We start from the raw sequence: 23,475 nt of genomic DNA, 5'->3' as shown, positions 1-23,475 counted from the left end.
TAGTCACTGTGTCTCTGTGGTGCTATAAAAATTTGTTTTGTTTTAAGTGACCCACTTAGACCTGCCGCAACAACATTACTCAACTAATGGTGTGAGATTTGTTTGTTTGATCTACAGCAGATGAATGGCATATTCAGAAAGCAGTTTTGTTGCCGTTTCAGGCTGGCTGGGCTGCTCAAACAAACAAGAGTAATTCTGAATGTGCCCATAGAGCCACAGTGTTTACATTTTCCGGGAAATTCAACTTACATATGGTTTACAGATAGTTCTCTCTGCATATTTAGCTGATATAAGAAAAAATATTTTAACAGTGAAGATGTTACACACATCATCTTTTAATTATCCTTTTTGGAGCTTGGCAGCCACTTTGCATTGCACTTGGCAGGCATTTTGCTAGATAACTCCTTTGTGTTACATGGACCAAAAATGCGTTTCAAGCGACATGAGTTAGAGAGAGTAGAGGCGAACTACTCTTTAAGTATCTTGCTCAATAGTTTATAAACCACACATTCAGGGGTCTGAAACCATCTTTGTGTTACCCGTCTGGGTAAGCTACATCACCCCCAATATACAATATGGGTGGGACGATAAGTAGTATTATCAACAGTAATGTGGGCTTGACATGACTGTAAAACTATTAAATTTAGCATACAGAACAACTGTTGTGCTCTCTTGTCTTGTTTTCGTGCCATTAAGTGGACAGTGTTTTTGAGGTCCTGCACGAGCTCCGCAGCGCCCCCCTGCAGCTTGAAAACTTTATCGTCTTGAAATGATTTCCTCCCGTTTTTACTTCCTGTTTTCTAAGGGAGTCACTTAACTCAGACCATTCCTGCCCACTAGGGCTTTGCTATGCCAATCCTTTTCTCTCAGTAGTTTTTACCGAGCTCCCGTTGGCTTTCAAGGCGCACCGTGAGCCTTATCGACAACGGGACATCAACACAAATATTCCGTTTAGATGGAGGTCGGAGGATTCAACTCAGTCGTGTCTACGGCTGTGATGGATTTTACGTTCAGTTTTGTTCTTGTAGTTGTTTTTATGCCTGTTTTTACTGCCTTCCTGGTCGTTTTAGTATCATTTCTCGCATTGGTTTCCTCCTCTGCTCGTTGTCCTGTCTCGACCGCTCCTTTAACTAAAGCAACAATGTAACGAACCCGGTCGCTCGTCTGTTTCTTTTCCGCCGAGCTCGACTCCATAGATCTCCGAGCGCCTTTGCCGCTTTAAAGTTTAATCGTCACGTTAACGTGTATTTCTTCGCCAAACTTCACAATGACCGAGCTGCAGCGGCCGACGCTGTGCTGCTGTCGGAAAGTGCTGACTGTGCCCGGTAAGTCCTGCGAGGGCGGCCGGAGTCTGACTCACTGTCGCCTGGTGGACGTCGCGTCAGCGTCCAACTTCCACAGCTTTAAACTCCGACATTTTCATCTGGACCTCCACCTGAATTTCGCCGTCAAGAGGATAACGGGGTGGCAGGTTCTGGAGCTCACACCCGTCCAGCCCGGTGTTCAGTCTCTCATTTTGGATACACACCCTTCGTTATTAATTCATTCCGTGGACTGTAAGGTGCCCGGTGCCTCCGGTGCTCCTGATGTGTTTCTCTCGCTCACCCACCGAGTTGAGCCGTTCACCGATTACGGCTCCTCGCTGAACATCAGCCTCCCTGCCGCCGTGATCCGGCCACACCGGGCTTTCCGTGTCACCATACGCTACACCACCACAGACGGCCCTGCGGTAAGGTCAACACGGGGATAGCTGACACACTGCCATTGTGCCACGCTAATAACAACAACAACAACTTTGTTGCACAAGACTACTGTACACAGAGTTGGTGGTGGGAGAATTCAGTTTCCATTCAATATAGCCCGGCAGTGGAGTCTTAATGCTGATAATAACCTCCATTAGGCTACTTTTGTCACGGCTTTATTTTGCCAGGTTAGGGATGTGTTTTGGGAAATTGTAACATGCCTGTCTCCTCATCCTATTTTGTCTGCAAGGATATAAAACAGTAACTGTACTGGACAGTTTGTGCCACAGATAATACTGACCTCAGCCAGTCTAGTGACATGCCCCCTTAAGTAGATAACGAGTTATCCAGGTCATGATTATGACTACATGGCATAATTACTGGAAAGGTAACCATTGTTTAGTGGGACACTGAATGGAAGATGGTAATGGTACAATGGGGCTAAAGGCACACCATACAAACTGTATCAAGATTGAAAAAAATAAAATAATAATTTCTATTATTATTTTATATAGGGTGGGAGTGGGATGACGAGGAAGCCACACTTGGGGTAAAAGGCTCCCATGTTAAGTGTTTAAATGCGTAATATGATGGGATAACAATTATATCATGTGTATATATAGAGACAATAGTTATAGGGCAAAATTTGTCAACTTCCTCAAATACATTTGAGGAACAGATTATGATGATAGGACTACTTATTTAAAATAACCACTTCATAAAAGGTTTAACCATTTTCTGGTCATTTCAGATCACATTTGGCATTTAATAAAATCTCAAGTATTCTATAAACAAATTCATCTGCAATGTGATTGGATCAGTCAATGTGAGCTTACTTTAATTTTTCATTAGTCTATTCACCCCACTTAAAGGAATGTTCTGGGTTCAATACAAGTTAAGCTCAATAAACAACATTTTGGGCATTTGGGACAATTATTTGTGAATTTTATAATTTTATTAAAGCACTTGGGCTACATTAAATCTTCTGATAAAACCTTTGTATTATTTGATCTGTAACGTTGTTTAAATCATAGTATTTACAGTTATTTTAGGGTTTTTGACATTACATCGTCATGGCAACAAAGTTGTATTATTGGCTAAAATTTGATACAGAAAAGGTTAGAAAGTGATTTTATTATACTAAAATAATGTTGACAGATATTGTGTATAAGTGTCTATGAGTATTTTAACATTTATGGATTGGACATATGCTGTCAATTGAGCTAAATTTGTATTTAACCCACAATATTCCTTTAAGAAAAACAGTTTGTTTTATAGGGGCCTGCAATGTTTTTTTGTTAGTTGGTTCTTTCATTTATTGGACAGTTATACATTTTTAGTTTTAATCATCTGGAACAAAACTGAAAATTCTAAATATTTATTTTCTCAAAATAAATGATAATTTCAGGGATTCTCATTAGCTACATATCTTTGCAACAATAATTAATTATATATATATATATATATATATATATATATATATATATATATATATATATATTAGATCAAATTACCTCAGAATCATTGGCCCCATCAGTAATCCATCCCTGCATAGCTCGCAATGATGTCATGGATCAGGAATATTTTGCAGTGCATAGTAACAAAGAGGTGTTAAGGAAATTTCTGTGGTAGTTTGGGGTTTTGGGAGAAAATCTAATCAAACGTGGCCTTTTACCCCAAAGGGCCTTTAGCCCCATTGTTCCCTAGATATCTATCAGTGCAAAAACAGTCTTGATTATTGTTAAATCATTTATATTGTAACCTGAACATCTATTTCCCACTTACACAGAGGCTCTTACAAAAATGTAGATTTCTGGCAAACTCTTTTGGCATACATGCTGCAAATTTGCCACTCATTTTCACATGCTTTGCGCCAAACTTTTCATTGTTGCCACAGATTTGCTGTAGGCATGTTTGCCAGTTGTGGAAAATTGTCTATTGTTGCCAAAGGTTTGCTGCAGGTTCATCACTACCGGTGAAGAGCTGCAATATTTTGTGGCAAATTTAATGCATATTTACTGCCGCTTTTCGCAAACAAACTGTTTTAGCAGGGACGGGTGGTCATTTTAAACATTTAGGTTCTCTTTTTACTCCTCCGTGTTGTTTTATTAGTTTTTATCACCCTGTTCAAGCCCTGCAAAACACACTCATTTACATAGTGCATTTTTAGTGGCATAAAATTGACGCACACACACACAAACATGGGTATTTGTATCTAATCCTCTTTATGTGGGCATTTGTCCTTAGTTTTCGCAACTTAATCAACTTTAGATTCACCTTTGGCACAGCAACAAAATAAAGTAATTTTTTAATTATAATGTATACACCATTATTCAGATTTTTTTAAAGTACTGATTAATCTAAGCAAATTGGAGCTGTGCTTTTAGCTGCCTTAAAGCATTTGCAAGTTCCACATTTATTTGTTAGTTTCTCCCTCAACTCATTATTACCTGGTCCCTCCATCAGATCTGGTGGCTGGATGCAGAGTTGACATGTGGACAAACTCGTCCATTAGTCTTCACTCAGGGTCACTCTGTCTGCAATCGGTCGTTCTTTCCCTGCTTTGACACGCCAGCCGTCAAAAGCACCTACTCTGCCACTGTCCGGGTAAGTCTATCTAATTGGCTGCTTGGAACAACTTCAATAACTTTGACAGAATTCTGTAGAGCTCATTATCATTGCTGCTTTCTGGTTGCATTTAATTTTTATTGCACACTTGTGTAATACCTTTAATAAAGATATCCTCCCCCTTACCTGTGTGTTTGCAATCTGTCTGCAGGTACCAGAGGGTGTCACAGTGTTGATGAGTGCCTCAAGAAGTGCATACTCTAAACAGGACAGGGTTTTCCAGTTCTCCATGGAGTACCCTGTCCCAGCCTACCTAGTTGCCCTGGTCGCAGGAGACCTTCAGCATGCAGACATTGGGCCAAGGTGTGTTTAAGAAGAGATAGAGTGTATCTTGTTGGAAAAAAACAGCGTAATTTGTGTTTTGGATGGTGGTATTCTGATCCTCAGCCTGAGATGCTGGTATGTCTTGATTAAGCTGCTTAATCACAGACAACTGGCCTGCTGGAAATTCATGTTAGTCTTTTTAGCAAGCCTACTTTACAAACATCTCAGGTCCATTATTATGAATCTTTGTAATAGAGTGCATTATTTTCATTGGTATATGATGCTTCACCTGGGCCATAATCTCTTTGCTCTCTGCTCTTAGGAGTCGTGTGTGGGCAGAGCCTTGCATTTTGACTTGTGCAGTCAGTAAGCTTGGTGGCAGTGTGGAGCGCTGGCTCAATGTTGCAGAGGGGCTCTTTGGGCCTTATGTTTGGGGAAGGTCAGTTCCATACATAATATTTTATATATATATACACACAGCTCTGGGGAAAAATTAAGAGACCACTGCTAAACTATCAGTTTCTCTTGATTTACTATTTATAGGTATGTGTTTGAGTAAAATTAACATTTTAGTTTTATTCTGTAAAGTACTGACAAGATCATCTGAAGCACCCCCAGATCATCACCGATCCTCCACCTGGTTGTCTAATGGTTAGACGGAGACCTGGAGAGGCCTTCAAGCCACAGTGTCCTGCACCCATTTTGAAATTTGGTGGAGGATCGGTGATGATCTGGGGGTGCTTCAGCAAGGCTGGAATCAGGCAGATTCAAGAGGAAGATGGATGGCCACAAGCCATCAAACAAAGCCACGCTGCTTGAATTTTTGCACCACGAGTTGCATTATTTCATCCAACAGCAACGTGAAAGACTGGTAGAGAACATGCCAAGACGCATGAAATCTGTGATTGAAAATGTAAAAGTTAAACATTAGTATTGTGTTGTTTAAAAATAAATATGAACTTGTTTTCTTTGCATTATTGGAGGTCTGAAAACACTGCATATTGTTTTGGTATTTTTGTACAACAGAAAGTTGTAATTTTCTGCAAAAAAATGCTCTAAATGACAATATTTTTATTTGGAAATTGGGAGAAATGTGGTCAGTACTTTGTAGAATAAAACAAATGTTCATTTTTACTCCTATAAATAGTAAATCCAGAGAATCCAGTAGTCTCTTAATTTTCCCAGAGATGTGTGCATATATATATATATATTACACAAAGTGCATTCAGAAAGTATTCAGACCCCTTAATTTTTTTTTTTTTTTCAAATTTTATGTTGCAGTCTTATGATAAAATGCTTTAAAATAAATGATAATAAAAATAAAAAAAAATCGCTACAATCCACACGAAATAAAGCAAAAACAGATTATTTTTTTTTTTTAAATAACTTTACAAATTTACTAAAAAGAAAAAACTGAAATATCACATTGACATAAGTATTCAGGCCCTTAACTCAGTACTTGGTTGAAGCACCTTTGGCAGCGATTACAGCCACAAGTCTTTTTGGGTATGATGAAACAAGCTTTGTGCACCTAGATTTGGGGATTTTCTGCCATTACTCTTTGCAGATCCTCTCAAGCTCTGTCAGATTGGATGGGGACCGTCAGTGGACAGCCATTTTCAGGTCTCTCCAGAGATGTTCAATTGGGTTCAAGTCTGGGCTCTGCCTGGCTGGCTCCACTCAAGGACGTTCACAGAGTTGTCCCGTAGCCACACTTGTGTTATCTTGGCTGTGTGCTCAGGGTCATTGTACTGTTGGAAGGTGAAACATTGTCCCAGTCTGAGGTCCTGAGCGCTCTGGACCAGGTTTTCATCAAGGATATCTCTGTATTTTGCTGCGTTCAGCTTTCCTTTAATCCTGACCATTCCCCAGTTCCTACCGCTGAAATACACCCCCACAGCATGATGCTACCACCACCATGCTTCACCGTTGGGATGGTATTGTGCAGGTGATGAGCGGTGCCTGGTTTCCTCCAGACATGATACTTGGAATTGAGGCTAAACAGTTCAATCTTTGTTTCATCAGACCAGAGAATCTTGTTTCTCTCAGTCTGAGAATCCTTCCGAGCAGGTTTTCATTTGTCTTGCACTGAGGAGAGGCTTTCATCTGGCCACTCTGCCATAAAGCCCAGAGTGTTGCAGTGATTGTTGTCCTTCTGTAAGTTTTTCCCATCTCCTTACATGATCTCTGGAGCTCAATCAGAGTTACCATCAGGTTCATGGTCATCTATCTTACGAAGGCCCTTCTCCCCCAATTGCTCAGTTTGGCCAGGCAGCCAGCTCTAGGAAGAGTCCTGGTTATTCCAAACTACTTCCATTTAAAAATTATGAAGGCCACTGTGCTCTTGGGAACCTTCAATGCAGCCGAAATGTTTTTGTAGCCTTCCCCAGATCTGTGCCTCAACACAATCCAGTCTCTGAGCTCTGCAGGCAGTTCCTTTGACCTCATGGCTTGGTTTTTTGCACTGATATGCATTTTCAGCTGAGACCATATATAGACAGGTGTGTGCCTTTCCACATCATGTCCAATCAATGGAATTTGACACAGGTGAACTAATCAAAGTGTAGAATCATCTCAAAGATGATCCAGAGAAATGGGATGCACCTGAGCTAAATTTCAAATTAAAAGTTCAAGCAAAGGGTCTGAATACTTATGTCAATGTTGATATTTTTTTTCTGTTTAATAAATTTGCAAAGTTGTAAAAAATTAGGTTTTTGCCTTATCATTATGGGGCAAGGAGTGTAGATTGATTTAAAAAAATGTTTTTAAGCATTTTAGCATAAGGCGGCAACATGACAAAATTTACTTGACACTAGCTACAGCACAAGATGAGGATGCGTTCAAACAAAGCTGGACTGAGTGCAACTACGAATGAAGGGGTCTCGAGACATGTTTTTCTGTTTCAAACTACATTTAAGTTGACACGGCATCCTAAAACACTGTGTTTATGACTTGATGCAACCAAAGTGAGAAGCGTCCATCTGATGCAGGTGTACATGGACATGTCCTTAGACAAGCCCTTATAATAAATCTATTTCGGACAGATTGACAAATTCAATTACAATATGGATTGCTGTGTACTGTAGGCCAATGATAGGCTTTGGAAATAAACAATATATTGCCTTTTTTTTTTTATTAGGCCACTTTTTGGGTTGCCTAATCAATGCTGCTCTTGTCTGCTACAATAATGTGCTGTATTTTAATTATCTGAATTATTATCTTATATATTATATTTATGATTATTTATAAACTATTTTGCAATTAATCGGTATTTCATGTAATTAATTTGATTAAACATTTTATTTGATTGACAGCACTAATTTAAATACAACTATTTATAATTATTTAATCATTATATATTGTTATTTGAGGGGCTTTATTGTAGAAGTAGATCTGGCGCTACTTTACCCACTCGCAAGGTGTATGGATAGAAACAACAGGAATGGAGCAGAGAAATCCAGCAACACTTGCGGTGATACATTTTATTGGTGCCGAAAAGCGTTCGTTTGTGTTATTTATTTTAAAGTCCAATAAAGTTTATCACTGCAAGTGTTGCTGGATTCCTCTGCTCCATATTTGAGGGGCTTTCTCAGCAAATATTTATACACTCACCTAAAGGATTATTAGGAACACCTGTTCAATTTCACATTAATGCAATTATCTAATCAACCAATCACATGGCAGTTGCTTCAATGCATTTAGGGGTGTGGTCCTGGTCAAGACAATCTCCTGAACTCCAAACTGAATGTCAGAATGGGAAAGAAAGGTGATTTAAGCAATTTTGAGCGTGGCATGGTTGTTGGTGCCAGACGGGCCGGTCTGAGTATTTCACAATCTGCTCAATTACTGGGATTTTCACGCACAACCATTTCTAGGGTTTACAAAGAATGGTGTGAAAAGGGAAAAACATCCAGTATGTGGCAGTCCTGTGGGAAAATGCCTTGTTGATGCTAGAGGTCAGAGGAGAATGGGCCGACTGGTTCAAGCTGATAGAAGAGCAACTTTGCCTGAAATAACCACTCGTTACAACCGAGGTATGCAGCAAAGCATTTGTGAAGCCACAACATGCACAACCTTGAGGCGGATGGGCTACAACAGCAGAAGACCCCACCGGGTACCACTCATCTCCACTACAAATAGGAAAAAGAGGCTACAATTTGCAAGAGCTCACCAAAATTGGACAGTTGAAGACTGGAAAAATGTTGCCTGGTCTGATGAGTCTCGATTTCTGTTGAGACATTCAGATGGTAGAGTCAGAATTTGGCGTAAACAGAATGAGAACATGGATCCATCATGCCTTGTTACCACTGTGCAGGCTGGTGGTGGTGGTGTAATGGTGTGGGGGATGTTTTCTTGGCACACTTTAGGCCCCTTAGTGCCAATTGGGCATCGTTTAAATGCCACGGCCTACCTGAGCATTGTTTCTGACCATGTCCATCCATTTATGGCCACCATGTACCCATCCTCTGATGGCTACTTCCAGCAGGATAATGCACCATGTCACAAAGCTCGAATCATTTCAAATTGGTTTCTTGAACATGACAATGAGTTTACTGTACTAAAATGGCCCCCACAGTCACCAGATCTCAACCCAATAGAGCATCTTTGGGATGTGGTGGAACGGGAGCTTCGTGCCTTGGATGTGCATCCCACAAATCTCCATCAACTGCAAGATGCTATCCTATCAATATGGGCCAACATTTCTAAAGAATGCTTTCAGCACCTTGTTGAATCAATGCCACGTAGAATTAAGGCAGTTCTGAAGGCGAAAGGGGGTCAAACACAGCATTAGTATGGTGTTCCTAATAATCCTTTAGGTGAGTGTATATGCAATGAATTATTCAGAATATCAAGCAATTAATTAGATTAAAAAACATTATTGATTTATAGCCCAAAATACATCTTGTATTACTTGTAATTTATATAAATCATTTCACACAGTCCGCGTATATTCAGCCATCAACCTACCTCTTTGCAGGTATGACATGGTGTTCCTTCCTCCTTCCTTCCCCATCGTTGCCATGGAAAACCCTTGTCTTACCTTCATCATTTCCTCCATACTGGAAAGTCAGGAATTTTTGCTCATTGACGTCATCCATGAAATTGCTCATGGCTGGTTTGGTAATGCTGTAACCAATGCTACCTGGGAAGAGATGTGGCTCAGTGAGGGTCTGGCAACTTATGCTCAGAGACGCATTACAACAGAGGCCTATGGTAAATGCATCCTTATACATATCCTACATTCCATACATACAGAAATGTAGGGCTATGGTAAACACAAACTTGGGTATAGATACCATGCCCTTATATTCATGCTTTTATAGAACAATGCCTGTTTCTACACAAGTGTTGCAGTATGCCCTGACAAATGCAAATTTTCAATGTGCAGTTATTCATACCTACCCATATCCCAGAATCTTCCTTACATTTATCTGCTCACTATTTTGGAACAGGAGAAGCCTTCACCTGTCTTGAGACAGTGTTTCGTTTAGATGCTCTGCACAGACAGATGCGTCTGCTTGGAGATAACAACCCTGTTAGTAAGCTGCAGGCAAAATTTGAGCCAGGTACAGTCCTTATAACAATATCCTGCTTTTGTATGTTTCATAGTCTATTTGGTTTGGCAAATTGTGCTTTCTCCCTACACCTGAAATAGCTTTGTGGTACATAGAGGACTTCTTAAAAACTTCCAAAATTCCTTGTTACTTATCTTTACGAAGACAAAAGCAAGAAAAATCCTCATATGCAAAGTTCTGTTTGTCTGTAAAATGTGCTTTTTTGGTATGTATCAATCAAATTAATTGTGGGTCAGGGCACCATGTTATTTATTTTCCTTATCTTTCTTCACAGGTATAAACCCCAGCAGTCTAATGAATCTTTTCACCTATGAGAAAGGCTTCTGCTTTGTTTCTTACCTCTCACAGCTGTGCGGTGACATCAAGAGATTTGACAGTTTTCTTAGGGTGAGAAACACACCAAAAATTCACAACACATACATGATTTTTCATACCTCATAGTGCATAAAGCATAGAGCACACTTGTATCTTCTTTTTCTGAATCTTTCCACCCTGGGTTGTGTAGGCCTACATTGAGAAGTTCAGGTTCAGCAGCGTAGTCGCTCAGGATCTATTGGACTTTTTCCTTGGCTTCTTCCCTGAGCTGAAGGAGAGCTGTGTCGCTCAACGAGAGGGTGAGTCGTGGCAAAAAATGAGAGATGGTAATTAATGCACACAGATACTTAATCATCTCGCTGTGCTCCATTTGTCCTCAGTTAGGAATATCCCTGTTGAGCCAGTCATAACACACAGCAAAGGGTCAAAGCAACAGTTACAGTGTGAGAAATGGAGGCTAAATAAACAGAAATGTGACTCTTTTCGCCCCCCCCTTTCCTTCCTCTTTGTCTCTCCTCTTGCTCAGGACTGGAATTTGAACGATGGCTAAATGGCTGTGGTCTTCCATTATGTGAACCAGATCTCTCAGCGGGTAGGGCTCTAACAGGCCCAGTTCAGCACTTGTGTGACCTCTGGGGCACCGATGCCCCTGACCCCCAGGTGATTGCAACATTTGACCTCTCCACCTGGAGCACCTTCCAGACCGTCCTCTTCCTGGACCGACTCCTAGACCGTTCACCTTTGCCTCAAGGTTGTCCACCCTCCGATTTATTTGCATTGTAGGCTGTTCCTTTGATGTCTTCCACTTGTAATGTGAAATGTAACTGGCTGTTCAGAGGTGATGAGTCTTCTCTCAAGCTGCTACTCTGCATTATTGGATGACATGAATGCTGAAGTCCAGATTCGATGGCTGCAGATCGTGGTGCGGAACAGCTTTTATCCCAATCTGCCTCGGGTTCGCAACTTCTTACATAAGCATGTGAGTTAATGAAGTATTTTAACTGAAGTGCCTCAGACTGTAGCTGAGAGAACATTCATATAGCATTTCCATATGCTTGTGAGAAAGCACAAACTTATTTTGTAAATAGTAAAAAGGGATAGCTAAAAAGATCACAATGTGTTTCAGTGAGATAAAGGGATTAGTTCAGATTCAGTCATTGTTTACTTACCTCTGGTGTTGTTAAAACCCATAAGACTTTCACAAAGAAAAATTGGGAGAAATTGTGAAAAAAATGTGTGCTCACTGATGTCGTACAATGGCAGATTATGGTGACCACCTTTTCAAGCATCAAAAGGACACAAAAGTATAATTCAGAAGACTAATAAATTATAATTGTAAATAATTGTATTGACATGTCTTGTTCTGAAGGCATATTATAAGGTTTGGAGAGAAACAAACCAACTTCTTATGTATTATTTAGTGAAAATCTTCACTGACCGTTGCTTTCCAGTGCACTGTGGCGGACCTGTTTTAGATAAACAAAATGAGTTTTTGCTTGAACGCCCCATCCTGCAAGCGGGAGCTATATATTCTATGGCTCTTGTGCACTTGCACAGGAGAGCAACAGTTAGTGAAGATTTTCACAAAATAATAAGTTCGACTTTGGATTGTTTTTTTTGGCATACAATAATTGATTAAACTTCTGAATTATACTTTTGTTTACTTTTTGAAGCTTGAAGAGGTGATCACCATAAACTGCCATTGTATTTTTTATTTTTTTATTTCTCCCTTTTTGTTAAGCAAAAGTTATATGGGGTAATAATTAGGGCAATGCTGATACAAATATCGATATATTGTGATACTTTTTCTCACAATATTGTATCGATACTTTAGAACCATGTATCGATATTTATATTAAACTATTTTTGTAGTCACTATTCATGTCTAGTATTTCAGTAAAGTAGTGGCAAGTTGTCTAAATAAGTGCAAACTCAGAAAGTGGTGTTCACTTGGTGGACACTACTATGAGGTGCGAGAGAGACTAAAACTGAGGCCGTTTCTTTCGCAGACACACAGGGTCTCTCTCACGGGTGTTTGGATCTAGGGCAGAAATATTGATTTTCCACTTAAACGTGATCTTCATTTGAACGATCGGATGTCTAATTAATAAAAATCCCAAGATCACCCTAAATCACTCACTTATGAGATTTAAAATGTGTTTGATTTTTGAAATGTGTCAGATTTCAATCACAGTGTGATGCCTAAGAAGTTCAGCACCGATGAACTATTTTAATTGGGTTCACCAGCGTCTATTTTTATACCCTTTCTGTTCTCTATAGTCAGTTATCGATCAAAAACAGCAAAAGAAACATTTAATTCCAATCACACATATCACGGATGCTGTAAAGAAGCCATTTGACCAAAACAAACACTTCTATCAAAGTTTTGCCACTTGCCTTAAAGAGACTGTACAGTTTTAGCACTTGTTCTACATATCGATGTAAATACTTGTAAATAGTACAAATTAGGCATTTAAACATCAAACTTGTAACAAAATTTACAGTATATATGCAATATAATAAACTCAGCAAAATAAAGAAACGTTCCATTTTCAGGAAACTGTATTTTAAAGATAATTTTGTAAAAATCCAAATAACTTTACAGATCTTTATTGTAAAGGGCTTAAACAGGGTTTCCCATGCTTGTTTGATGAACCATAAGCAATTAATGAACTTGCAGATGTGGAACGGTCATTAAGACACTAACAGCTTAGAGACAGTTGGCAATTAAAGTCACAGTTATAAAAACTTAGGACACTAAAGAGACCTTTCTAATAACTCTGGAAAAACAACAAAAGAAAGATGCCCAGGGTCCCTGTTCATCTACGTGAATATGCCTTATGCATGCTGCTTGGAGGCATGAGGACTGCAGATGTGGCCAGGGCAATAAATTCCAATGTCTGTACAGTGAGATGCCTAAGACAGTGCTACAGGGAGACAGGAAGGACAGCTGATAGTCCTCGCAGTGGCAGACCACATGTAACAACACCTGCACAGAATCGGTACGTCACACCTGCGGGACAGTTACAAGATGGCAACAACAACTGCCCGAATTACACCAGGAATGCTCAGACTGTCCCCAATAGGCTGAGAGAGGCTGGACTGAGGGCTTGTAGCCTGTTGTAAGGCAGGTCCTTACCAGACATCACCGGCAACAACGTCACCTCTTGGCACAAACCCACCTTCACTGGACCAGACAGGACTGGTAAAAAGAGCTCTTCACTGATGAGTCGTGGTTTTGTCTCACCAAGGGCGATTGTTGGACTTGCGCTTATGGTTGGAGGAATGAGTATTACACAGAGGCCTGTACATTGGAGAGGGATCGATTTGGAGGTGGAGGGTCTGTCATGGTCTGGGGTGGTGTTTCACAGCATCATCGGACTGAGCTTGTTGTCATTGCAGGCAATCTCTACCATTGGAATTGAAAGCTTGTGAATTGCAGTCGATTACTGATATCATGATGTATGAAATTGTGATAGACTGTAAGTCTCGTGATGTATTATTAAATCGTGACGCGTATTGCAGTCTGTATCATATTGTGAGGTGGCTGGCGATACTCGGCCATAGTTATAACAACACAAGGTGAGGAAATATTGACTGAAGTAAAATATTTGGATGAACTGTCTTTTTAGAAGTGCCACTTTAATACATCCCTTTCAACTTACTCTTTTTGTTCCTCCGCTTTCTTTATACAACAATTCAGTATTCCAGTGTTTCTAATAAACACTTTCTGCTAGCCTTTAAATATTAACTGCTAATATGTCATAACTCTTTTACAGAAATGTAAAAAAAGAAATGCTTATTCACAACCGATTTGGTTGGTTTCTTTTTTCCCCTTATCAAAAGAATTCTGTATTGATTATCTTTTTCTAAAATGAAGACAATGAACAGAGCAATGAATTAATTTTGATCTTCATTAGCCTAAGACTTGTTTATTGTGATAATTATTAATAAAAAAATGTAATTATTTATTGAACATTGGTTTTGCTATTGCCACCCCTTTATAAAACCAATAATCCACTTGAAGCCATTTTAGCAGCACCTCTCTTGAATTAATCCTTTAGTTTACTACATAAAACATGAGGTCATTTACATATGTATGGGATACTAGTCAAAGTTATACTAGTGTAGTTGTTACACCGACTAGTCAGTTAGTCCTGCCACTAGACATCACATTTAGTCTGTGTCGACATGATAGTTGTGCATCACAGGATTTCAGTTGTGCTTGTTCCATACGGTGAGTCCTTAGTCTAAAAACTGCATCCTGAGTATGTGCATGCAAATACATTTTCAAATATATTATGAATTATGCTAAAGTGCAAATAAAGTGAACATGCGTTTTGTGTTTTCAAAGCATATATGAAGGAGCATCAATGCAATGTGCTGTGGACATTTAAAGTGTTCATTTTCAAAGAAAACCAAATTCTTCCAATGCACCCTGAAACCCATGACTGTTTTTGCACTGTGACATGGAGAGAAAGGAATGAAGCCGCACATATACAACATCCTATGGTTTAAATGGTTTTCTTTCTTGTATTTGGTTAACGCAAACTCTCATTTACAGAGTAATTTACATAAGGTAAACACTGACCCGCTGACTACACTGCTACCTTTCTGGGCATCTTATCTACTAGTAAAAATGGGTAGTCATGCAACTCCTATACTAGTCTAACTAGTACATGCAAGTACACAAGTGTTCTAATACTGTTTTCACTAGGGCATTATGATTTGACCTTTTGTACTCATGTGTAGTTTTAAGAGAAGGCCTTTGTATTTATAGAAAATAAGTATTTTGTCTTGTCTATACTAGCACTGGGAAGTTTTTAACCATCTTACTTTTCCTCTCGACTCTCCAGACCTCACGGATGTACACAGTGCCCTTGTACGAGGATCTGTGTGGAGGAGTGATGAAGTGTTTTGCTGTGGAAGTATTTTATCAAACTCAGGCCCGTTTGCACCCTAATTTACGCAGGACTCTACAGCAAATACTGTTCCAAAGTAGTGTCCTCAACACCAGCACAGCCCCTTCTCTACACACATCTCCACCTTCCGCCCCCTCCCCACCCACAGACCCACCACCCACCAATGGGACCATCGCACTGCAAGATGTCAATGTGTCTGCTTGAATCCAAAACAGTAAAGAAGCCGAAGGATTAAGGTGAAAGCAGAAGGGCAGGAACAGGACAGAATTTGAATTCCCTGGCTGAGACTGGACCATAGCGATGAATCATGGATGTACACCATCTCCAACACTGGGATGTCTAAATGTCTGAGTTTTATAAGCTAAACAAAAAGCTGCTCAGGGTCGTGGTACCAAGTGGAAGACCAATGTCATGTATCATGTATATGATGGTTATTATGTCACGATCCAAGTGTTTGTGTCTACACACACATATGGATAGGGGTATGTCGTTATCAAGGCTACTGGTTGTAATCTGTTAGCCATTACCTTTTTTGTGTGTGTGTGTGTGTGTGTGTGTGTGTCTTTTGTTAATTTGTGTGGGTATTCTGCATATGTTCCTCTGGCCAATGCACATCACCTAATTTGTTATGTTTGCATCCATGATCCATCTGTTTGTTCTCCAAAATGACTGAGGAACCAAGAGGAGGATTTGATGAGATTTCCTAGAATCTTTTTTGCATTCATTAAAGCAGAAGTGTCCTGTGGAGGATCAATCCCTTGCGAGTCCCCTTCCAGTACAGTTGTTGAGAACTGTCATGAATGCACATATCTACTCATTAGCCAACAATGGCCTGATGAAGAACCTAATCCACACATACTCAGCCTTTCTTGGATAAATGGACGGTTTCCTTTTTGTTTGATTAACGCTTACTGGAATCTGTGTTTCTCACCCCTCTCTTTCCTGGTGCTAACCCCTCAACATTGAGTCTCAGGTATATCAAGACAGAAGAGGTGGATACATGTTAGTGCCTTTTAAAACTTTCAACACCATGGATGTTTTCAACACTGCGTGAACAGCCTGTATTTATGTTATTTGAGCCATACTTGGGTGACATTGGTGACCATTGTCCTAGAAAACATACAACATGTGTTAGATGCTATTTTCAGGGCATGAGATGAGGTGAGATGATTATTATTCATGAAAACAATGTGTCTCTCCCACTCCTTTCCTATTTTTGTTAATAGGAGAATTTTACCTTTAATTAGTAATTGATGACAAAGCAACAGAAATTGATTTTGTAAAAATGCAGTGAGTGATGTTGAGGTTTAGGTTTCAGCTGGATGGGTCCAGGCTGATCAACAGTGGCCTTAATGACTAGCACAAAGGATAACTAGTCAAATTTTACAGGTAATAAATGAAATCTGTGTGCAGAATATGTGTTATGACTGAGGTTCCCACCTTTGATTTTATCTTCTTGCATCAGAGGTCATATGACAGACACTCTTCAGCAAGTAAAATAATTTTGTTAAATTATAGAATCATGCCTGTTGTGACTTGAAGGTTTAAACACTGCGTGGCCAACAATTAAAAAGTTTTCCACCCTGATCTAACACTGCCTGTTTTACTGACTAAATGTCTTGGTGATCCTTTCAGCCAGTGTGCTGAGATGCTGTTTCAGCCACACTTTTGCTTCATGCCCTTATTAATATCACCATGGTTTTACTATAGTTACACTAACTTTAGTAAGTATCGCATTTTGAAGGATATGTTGTAGATTCACACTAAATTCATCTTGTTCACAGTAGCACCATCTTTAATTTTTGAATTTGAATGACAACAAGTATGTGATAGACTTACTGTCTCTTTAATGGTTTGTACTGTTGTATCAAAATGAATGTTTTGCTGCTTTTAGTCCACATCTATTAGCTTTAAGGTCATCTATATGCTAGTGTACTTCTAAACGTGGAAAAAAAAAATCCAGAAGATATAAGCATTTAAAATCTGCAGTCTCTCTTTTTCAGCTAAAAAGACTTGCATCAAAAAAGGGACATCCATGATGTCACATAGAGATTGAGAACCCTTGTCCAATCAACTGCATTCTAGAACGAGAATGCTCCCTCCACATAAGACTGTTTAGGACATCTGGTTGTGTTCTAACTGGCACTGATTATGCCTTTGCAGGGCACTTAGAAGGGAGCACAATCCATGCTGTAGGGTCATTCCAGACAGAATTTCCAATAAGAATCGATTAAAAAGTGAGTTACTCAAAAGGTACAGGAAACATGGAAAAGACCGCAGTGTTCATCGGCCCCATATTACTCACCCAAAGCTCTTGTAAGGAAATTATGGTTTGACATTCAGCTGTCTCACGGAGGGGGAGAGAAGGAAATCGGAACCCATCAAATGCATCTTTCGCTGTCCAGCAAGATGAGGCAAGATGATTGTAATATGATAAACATAATTTTACCTAATTTAACCCTGCGATTACACATCGCTGACTGAAGCTCTGAATGGACTGTTTTATAAGACGCAGGCTTTTGCTGTTTTAAAATCAAAGTCACAATGGGATTTTATTCTTAATCCAATCAATCATGCAGCCTTAATGGATACCATATGGATGTCTCAGAGGTCAAAGTCTGCAGGATTAGAGCACTTTGGGTGATTTTCTCCTCATATAGATTAAGTGCTACTTTCAGTCAACTGTCATGTCAGCAATGCCGGTTTTTCCTCATTCATTAGAAAATGACAAAGAATAGGAACTTATGATTACATGTTCTGAGGAGTGCCAACATTTCTTCATTTTGTAGCTATTATTATTTCTGAATTCAGTATTTAAATTTACATTTTTTAAAGTGTTTGGTCTCCAAAAACAATATTATTGCACTACTCTTTCTCCGTGTCTGATTTAGAAGTTACTCAGAGTTCCTTGGAGGACAAAAATCTGCGTCAAAATACTGCCATAATGATATTATATATTAATATTATATCCCACTTTCAATTAGTACATTTTTTTAACCAACATCAGTCCTGATCATAACTGCCAAATATTCATTCGTTTTTACGATTTTAACCCTTTAAATGCCAGTTTGTTTACATAATGCCACAGTTGTTTTTACACACACACACACACACACACACAAATGTCTCAATACACACATACACAATACTCTGACATCCATCCTAACACAGCCACACAATTTTAGCTACATAATTTATTCAACTGGCCTGCAGTGCTCTATAATCCTCCTCTTGTATTTTCTCCATAGTATAAACATGAGAAAAATGGTACCATCTGGTGGGAAATATAAAAAATAAAATTCTGAAGCCAGGGCTCTGGAATGAAAGCATAATATCATAAAACTCATGATTTTATGCTTCAGTGGCACTGGGATCAAATATTGCCGTTTTAATGGGTTTCAATGGGGACATTTTTGTCCTTAAGGTCCTGAGTGCAACTATTTTGTGTACACAGTGTATTATAAATGTATTTTAGGAACTGAGGTTGAAATATCAAAATTTCCCCCCAAAATACACACCTTCGACTAAATGTATGCCGTTTGCATTAACACTGTCAAAATAATTGAAAAAAAAAAAAGAAAATGAAACAGACGAAAATGTCCCGAAGGTCGCACAAGGGTTTAGGGAAAAAGTATGAGAAGCAAAAGGCAAAATCTACAACTGAAATGAACGGATCAAGGATTGCAAAGAAATTGGCCATCCAGAGAAAAGAGAGGTTTGCTGACTTGCTCTTTCGAGATGAGAACAGTCACTTAATGCCATGGAGATGCATCCTGTTTTTGATCAGTTTACTACTTTTACTTCAATAGAGACAGTTGACTAAAACACTTTTTTGAATTTGAAATAAAAATACAATTATTCAGCATTTTTCCTGTCATTACTAATGTTGTCAGCTGGCATAACTGATAATCGTCAGGTGGTGTGACCAGGTAAAATATTCATTTAAACCAATAAATAAATAGGTTAAAGTAAACAAATGGCTGAAAACTATAACGTGAATAGCTATTGTATTGAATGCATTCATTTGTATATTTGTATAATATTTTTCAGTCTTTAAATGTAAAATCGGATGCTAAATATTCCTGGCCACTAGAATGCAAAAAGCTTAAATTATTGTAAATACTAAACACAACCACAAAATAATAATGTGTGGCACGGTAGACATTGGATACTTGCCAAAGATTTCACTTAGTAGGAATATATATTTACACAAATATTTGGTTGCACCACTTGACGTTTTTTTGGGCGGTGAAGTTAAAATAAATGCATCACTTTGAAATGTTATTTGACACATGAGACTTGTTTAAACACATTGTTTCAGACTTAAAAATGTGCATTACATCAATTTTTAAAATACTTTAAAAAAAAAGAAGCTTTTAGAAGCTTTATTTGTCATAAACACCAAATTGAACTGCCATCGTCAAAACACTTCACAGGGACTTTAAAGCATTTTGGAACATCTTTCCAAGAAATTTCAGATGACAAATAATGAACAAATATATATTTTATATTTATTTTTACTTAATGTTGCTTACCTTCTCTCAGTATGATGGATGGGTCTGGATATTTGCACAAGTTCATCGCAATTGTGGGTAATGGAGGACGGTTTCACTCTTAAATCGCTCTCAGCATCTTACCGATGTTTTCTTGTACCTCCATTTCTTGTGGGTGCCTGTCTTTCATCAATTTGCCATTTTTGTGAGTTTCTCGTAGGTACTGTACGTTAATTAACTCTTAGCTCGCGCCAATTATGAAAATGGGCGGGGTAATTTGGCGTCAGAATTATGTGATATCGCGAGATTTGTTTAGCACAATGAAACGTATTTTTTAAATTGTAATTAAGCACATTTCCCCCCAAAATTGTAATGATAATGCTATGAAATTATCATTACCGTAAAAATTTCAGATTTCGTTTTAAATACCACTATAACAAAACCCTGATATGTTTGACATCAAGTAGACCACGTCAGACATGCGATTTTATAACCAAATACATTTTCTTGTGCACCTCCAGTGGTCCTGCTAAGCACCCCCAAGGACGAGTTGTGAGAAGAACTGTGTAGGAATGACATTGTCCTCTAGAGGGCGTTATTGGCGCACTAATTAACCAGTGTTCTCTGTCCACTTCAGGTACTTCTAAACTGTGTCTCGTTTGGATGGCTGCGTGCTACGTAGGACGCGTCCTTTTAAGGCTGCAATATTCCGAGTGTCGTCCTTTAAACAATCCTCGTTTAAATGAGACGGCTTTCGTAGGACAAACGGAAACTGAACATAACATGTTTGCTATGGATCACGCCACTCTTTAACAAGCGCTTTAAGTGAGAAGGGAACAAAGTCCCTTTAGAAAGGAATGTATGAGGTACATTTTAGGAGATTGATAATGATGTAAAGAGAAAAGAAAATCGATTTTACAGATGTACTTTCAGTCTAATACTTTATTTAATTGTATATTTATATAATAATACATATTATATACTCTGCACCATCTACTGTGGTACTTCCACTCTGTGCGCATGTGCAACGTGTCCTCGACTCGCTTCGAGCATGATTCGAACCGGCGTCGCCGGTGTGACAGGCGGCCGCGCCAGTCGCTAGTACGTCTCTTGAGTCCAGGGAAGTATGAGGTGTGATTTATGCACTTTTTGGCGATCGCTAAGCAAACTGAGAGGTGAACTAACGTGTATACGCTCGCGAGCCGTCTGGCCAAAATCCCATAGTATTCAGGCGTCAGATGTAAGATTTGAGACGTCACACGTCACGGTCACGTGTTGGAGCTGCGCTCAAAGTCCGCGGCGGCGTGGCGGCGACGTAGCTGAAAAAGGATTGTATTTACTTTGCGTCTATGAGGTGTGATTTGTGCACTTACTTTGCAAACTAAGCAATCATCGTGTCGATCGTCACGTACATTGCCGTGACCAATGACGTGTGATAACGTACGTGTGGATAAGCGCGTGGATAACGTACGCGTGGATAAGCGCGTGGATAACGTACGCGTGGATAACGTACGCGTGGATAAGCGCGTGGATAACGTACGCGTGGATAAGCGCGTGGATAACGCATGCGTGGATAAGCGCCTGGATTAATACTTAGGCAAATATCTATTATCTTCACTATTGTACCTTTTTAATTTGGGATGTAATCATAACACACACGTTTTCATGTTTTTTTGTGGGTTGTACAACAGTGTAGACACTATTAGTAATCAGTATAATTAGTATATTTATATGTAGGCCTACGCAAGATTTATAGTAGAACTGCAAAAACTGTTATCTTACTTAAGGCTGCCAGTTAGAAAAAGGTAAATCAATTAATTCAAATTTGCAGTTGATATTTGACAGATTTTACTGCAGCCTACAGCAATTTTATAAAACTATACATTTAGTAAGGCTAACACTTACCAAAATTGTTCTATTACTTCTTTTCAACTAAAAAATAAGTATACTTTCAGTCTACATTTTATATACTTCTCAAAAATATACTTTATGTACCTCTCAGAAATATACTTAAAATTACATTAGGTATAGGCCCTACTTGATTTATACTGAGAGAAAAGTCCAAGTATATTTGGCCTGCACTTGTACGCAATCTTTTGATCAAGATACTTAAAAGTAGTATTCAAAGCTTGTCTGGTAGTGGGTTAACTCTTTTGATCGAGTTGCCTATTTTATATATTTATATATGTTAACGAAAAACTATGTTAAAAAATTATATATATATAATTTTTTTTACATAGTTTTTCGTATACAGTCTTATAATTTCTATAATTATATATAATTATATATATTTTATAATTATAACTTATAACGTTTGAAAATATTGATTAAAATATTGATATAAAACTGTCACAGTGTCTGGTTTGTGTTTCCCGGGTGTCCACTAGAGGTCTCTTCCCCATACTGTCACCATTCACTCTGGAACTGCATTCCCCACAATCCTTGTCTGTACCAATCACTGTTCATTGCACTCAGCTGTTCCCCGTCATCTTTGTACCCAGCTGATCCCTGTTATTCATTGTTAGTATCTGTGTATTTATACCCTGTCTGTTCAGTCATTGTCACGGAGTCCTTGTTATATGTCACACCACTTCTGAGTTCTGTTTCTAGCTTGTTTTAGTTCTTGTGTTTGGTTTGATTATTTGGATTTTGACCCCTGCCTGGAAGACTACGATTTTGGATTACCCCATTAAAAACTACTGCTATTGGATTACTGTTTCCTGTGTGTGTTATGTGACAAAAACAGATAATTTTCTAATTCTGCGTTTCTGAATTTCTGTGTAGGCTAGTCCATTGCTAGTGTACATAGGAATTTACTTTAATTCTACTTTAATCTTTCCTGCCATTGACTAAATTTTCCAGACGTTTATCCACACGTACGTTATCCAGACGTTTATCCACACGTTTATCCACACGTACGTTATCCAGATATTGATCCACACGTACGTTATCCAGACGTTTATCCACACGTTTACCCACGCGTACGTTATTCAGACGCATATGAGGTGTGATTTATGCACTTTTTGGCGATCGCTAAGCAAACTGAGAGGTGAACTAACGTGTATACGCTCGCGAGCCGTCTGGCCAAAATCCCATAGTATTCAGGCGTCAGATGTAAGATTTGAGACGTCACACGTCACGGTCACGTGTTGGAGCTGCGCTCAAAGTCCGCGGCGGCGTGGCGGCGACGTAGCTGAAAAAGGATTGTATTGTATTTACTTTGCGTCTGAATAACGTACGCGTGGGTAAACGTGTGGATAAACGTCTGGATAACGTACGTGTGGATCAACATCTGGAAAATTTAGTCAATGGCAGGAAAGATTAAAGTAGAATTAAAGTAAATTCCTATGTACACTAGCAATGGACTAGCCTACACAGAAATTCAGAAACGCAGAATTAGAAAATTATCTGTTTTTGTCACATAACACACACAGGAAACAGTAATCCAATAGCAGTAGTTTTTAATGGGGTAATCCAAAATCGTAGTCTTCCAGGCAGGGGTCAAAATCCAAATAATCAAACCAAACACAAGAAC

At 38.9% G+C, this 23,475-nt stretch overlaps 1 protein-coding gene and 1 long non-coding RNA gene across 2 annotated transcripts in view; one reads left to right on the top strand and one right to left on the bottom strand.

The window, feature by feature from the left end:
- The window catches only part of LOC127661424 (uncharacterized), a 359,800-nt gene that overhangs the window by 292,419 nt on the left and 43,906 nt on the right, over window positions 1–23,475 (bottom strand). The window lies entirely within an intron of this gene.
- Window positions 770–17,026, top strand: rnpepl1 (arginyl aminopeptidase like 1). The gene is made up of 11 exons (XM_052152104.1): window positions 770–1,729; window positions 4,209–4,349; window positions 4,522–4,673; window positions 4,957–5,073; window positions 9,613–9,848; window positions 10,088–10,201; window positions 10,485–10,597; window positions 10,716–10,824; window positions 11,052–11,276; window positions 11,362–11,504; window positions 15,382–17,026. The coding sequence occupies exons 1-11, from the start codon at window positions 1,268–1,270 to the stop codon at window positions 15,649–15,651; spliced, it is 2,082 nt and encodes a 693-aa protein (XP_052008064.1). The 5' UTR covers window positions 770–1,267; the 3' UTR covers window positions 15,652–17,026.

Source organism: Xyrauchen texanus, chromosome 21 (assembly GCF_025860055.1).
Source record: "Xyrauchen texanus isolate HMW12.3.18 chromosome 21, RBS_HiC_50CHRs, whole genome shotgun sequence".
Classification (NCBI taxonomy): Eukaryota; Metazoa; Chordata; class Actinopteri; order Cypriniformes; family Catostomidae; genus Xyrauchen; species Xyrauchen texanus.
This window is presented reverse-complemented; position numbering and strand designations above follow the sequence as displayed.

Excerpts from the sequence above, each read along its gene's own strand:
- rnpepl1 (XM_052152104.1), top strand. The coding sequence starts at position 1,268 with ATGACCGAGCTGCAGCGGCCGACGCTGTGCTGCTGTCGGAAAGTGCTG. Across the intron at positions 5,074-9,612 it reads GGGCCTTATGTTTGGGGAAG|GTATGACATGGTGTTCCTTC; the intron begins GTCAGTTCCATA and ends ACCTCTTTGCAG. Across the intron at positions 10,202-10,484 it reads GCAGGCAAAATTTGAGCCAG|GTATAAACCCCAGCAGTCTA; the intron begins GTACAGTCCTTA and ends CTTTCTTCACAG.